Source organism: Lonchura striata, chromosome 22 (assembly GCF_046129695.1).
Source record: "Lonchura striata isolate bLonStr1 chromosome 22, bLonStr1.mat, whole genome shotgun sequence".
Lineage (NCBI taxonomy): Eukaryota > Metazoa > Chordata > Aves > Passeriformes > Estrildidae > Lonchura > Lonchura striata.
Genome location: NC_134624.1, coordinates 5,821,739 through 5,825,057, shown reverse-complemented (window position 1 = coordinate 5,825,057; position 3,319 = coordinate 5,821,739). Strand labels below are relative to the sequence as shown.

Here is a 3,319-nt window from a genome sequence, read left to right as displayed (position 1 = left end):
GCCAGCAGTGAGGCTGGACACATATTTCTGCATCCCCCACAGGTTCCCCAGGAAGCAGCAAGCTGCACAATCAGTCTATCTGAGATTCCAGCAGGACATGTCTACTCAAAATGGGAGCTGCCACAATCACAACGTGTCTGCAGAGGGTTTGGACTTCCTCCCCCAGCCTAACAGTAAATGAAACCCAGTGGTTTGCCCTCAAGCCAGACTCAAGCTATGCAGAAAGATGGTGCTGTGGCACAAGATACCTTCTGTTCCCCTCTTCTCTCCCTGAAAGCAAGTGGGAGAGAGGGAGGAGAATGGGGTATATCAGCAACTACCTGGCTCAGGGTTTGGAGGTACCCGGCTCCCAGCCCCCTCAGCCCAGCACCTCTTGCATGTTGTCTGTGTTCTCCGCCTCGTTGAGCCAGCGCTGCAGCAGTGGCTTTAGCTTGCACATGTTCTTGAAACTGAGCTGGAGCGCTTCAAAGCGGCAGATGGTTGTCTGGCTGAACATCTTCCCTGCACAGGCAAGGCAGGAGAGCATTACATAACACACAGCTTCCCTCGCCAGCAGCTCCTCAGGACCACCCCCAAGATTGTGCTGTTCCTGGGAAACCAGGAAAGGCATTCTCCCTGTTCCTTCAACAGGGATTTAAAGCCCTAAAATACATCTCAATAAGCAACTGTAGCTATTTTAGACCAGTTCCCTGTGAGCTCGAAGCTTCTATCTCACTGCAGATCTGGAGATATCCCTCCAGGAGCGGCTCCCCCCCCCCCCCCCCCCCCCCGCCTCCTTTGCAGGTCGTCAAGGAGCAGGAATCATATCCCAAGTGATTTAAAATCCCTCGTGGGCCTCTCCCTTCCCAGCGGCTATGGCGTAATGCCTGGGCTTTCCCTCCCTCCCCGAACCCACCCGACCCCTCACCGTAGAGGGTGCCCAGCGCCAGCCCCACGTCAGCCTGGGTGAAGCCCAGCATGATGCGCTTGTGCTTGAGGTCCTTGGCGAACTGCTCCAGCTCTCCTGAGGTTGGTGCATCCTGGCAAGCGCAGAAAGACACTGAGAAGGGACAACTCGCGCCCAGCGTCCAGGGTCTGTTGTGGTCCCCCCGAAGGACAGCGACAGAAGAGGGTTCGGCTGAGCCCTCGGGAGCACTGACACCGAGCAGGCTCATACAGGATCCACCCCGACCACGCACCCTGCTCAACTCGACCCAATCTGGCACGGCGGCGGCCAAGGGTAGCACAAGGGCACCAAGAGCTCCTGCTCTGCCTCAACACGCCTTGGAAATGTTCCCTTTGTCCTCTGGCTCGCGCCAGTCTTGGCCTGGCCAGAGGCAGCACAAATTATCACATTGGCCGAGTCCCAGGTTTGCCCCATTCTCACTCATCCACGACACGTGCGCACGGGGACGTTCAGTTCTCCCGCGGCGTGGGCCACTTCCCCACGGCTCCCGGCTGAGGCAGCCCCTCACCAACCTCTCTCCCGCCTGCGTCCAGAGCAGGGAAAAGACTCCCGCGAAGAGAGGGACAAAACCGCCCCCGAGCCGCGTGAGCACCTCTTTGCTACCAGCCGGCTCTTCCGTTCTGGCAAGCGGCTGCCCAAGCGCTTCCCACCTTCCTGCCACGCAGCCTTTAGCCTATACGGGGTCATTTTGAAGCCTTTTACCCAATTTCAACGTTTTCAGCGGGGTTTCGGGTTTTTCAGGAGTTTTTCCTGTCACCGAGTCACGGCTATTAGTTCCTGGCGTATAATCGGCACCGGTAAACTCAGAGCATCCCTCCCACGGAGGAGGGATGCCGTCCCAGATCACCATCCCGCAGCTAGAAAATGCCATTCATGACCACTTCCCACCCAAAGCGGCCAGAGGATACACACGTATCGATTGTGGCGTGGGACATCCCGCATCTCCGACCCACTGGCGGCAATGCGAATTCTCCCAACCCCATCAGGGACCAGCCCCCGGCATCGGTCGCTGCTCCTCTTCACGGGGCGGGATCGTGATACGTCAACATTGAAAAATAATAAAAACTAGCGCAAACCACAATTTTAATTGTGCCGGGAACCAGCCCCGCTGCCCCCGTCTTCCTCCCGCCCTCATCTCCGGCTGTCTCTGCCCCAGCAAACTTCAGTGCCCGAGGAGCTCTGGGAGCAGCGGCCGGGGACGCAGCCGACCGAAGGGGACGCGGGTGGCTGGCCAGGAGCTCTCGGTGACCGCGCTGCGCTGCCCCGAGTTTCACGCCGGAGCCGACCTTCGACATCGCTACCCGAGACGGCCCTGCCGCATCGCGTAGGGGAAGCTGCGGTCCCGAGTTCCCAAAACTCCCTTTCTTACCCCAAAGCAGCCTCCCCAAGGCTCTCCCTCTGCGGAGAGTCTGACACATGCGGGACGACCCCCAGCGCTGGGTCAGGGCTTCTCCCGGGGGCACCCGACGGTGGGCCCCGGCAGGTGGCACCGGCGGGTCTCGGCGGTACACGAGAGCAGCCGGGCAGCTCCTGCCGTCGGGGCGGTGAACCGCGGCTCCAGACGGGAAGGAAAGCCTCATAGGCGCACTGTGCGCAGACGGCGGGAGCGGGGCAGAGCAGCCCGCCCCGTCCCCGTCCCGTCGGGTCTCACCTCCTCACCACTGTCGCTGGAGTGTCCGCCCTCGCTGGCGGCGCCGCTGGAGCTGCCGCTGCTGCCCAGCCCCGACGGGCCGCCGGAGCCCGGCTGCAGCGCGGCGGGGCAGAGCTGGGGGCCAGGGAAGGCAGGGGCAGCCGGGCCAGAGAAAGGCGGCCCGGGCAGGGCGGCGGGGCCGGAGGGCGACGGGCCGGCCCAGGGCGGGGGCGGCCAGGCCGGGCCGCAGCAAGCGGCGGTGCGGGGCTCGGGCTCGGGCTGGCTGCAGGGCCGGCCCGGCCGCGCCTCCACCTTGGCGGGCGGGGGCAGCCAGGCGCGGGCCGGCGGCGGGTCCCGGGCGGGCTCGGGCTCGGCGGTGGCGGCGAAGGGGAAGAAGAGCGGCTGAGCGGGCGCCCCGTCGAAGCTGCCGCGGTGGAAAGGCGGTCCGGCGTCGGTCAGAAGGCCGAAAGGGGCGGCCGGCAGCCCCCCGTCCGGGCTGAACATGCTGCCCGCCGCCCGCTGCCCTAGGGCTCCATGCGGGGGCTGCCGGCCGATGCCTCCCTGCTGGGGTGCCGCTGGGGCCTCTGAGAGTGGCAGGGCCGGGCCGGGCCGGATGGAGATGGGCCCCGGCCCCATTGGGCCCCGCATCGGTGGGTCGGGCGTGAACTTGATCCCCCAGGGGGGCGGGGGACACGGAGAGAAGGTGCTATGGGAGGGGGCTGCGCCGGCCCGCACCCGGCGCC

At 64.6% G+C, this 3,319-nt stretch overlaps 1 protein-coding gene across 1 annotated transcript in view; it reads right to left on the bottom strand.

Moving 5' to 3' along the window:
• The window catches only part of LOC110472216 (POU domain, class 5, transcription factor 3), a 4,302-nt gene extending 1,222 nt beyond the window's left edge, over positions 1–3,080 (bottom strand). The window contains exons 1-3 of the mRNA XM_077787940.1: positions 2,598–3,080; positions 908–1,019; positions 371–501 (exon numbers count right to left, since the gene is read on the bottom strand). Of these exons, the coding sequence (XP_077644066.1) occupies positions 371–501; positions 908–1,019; positions 2,598–3,080 (726 nt within the window). The remainder of the gene's footprint in view (positions 1–370; positions 502–907; positions 1,020–2,597) is intronic.
• Between the last annotated feature and the right edge of the window lie 239 nt (positions 3,081–3,319).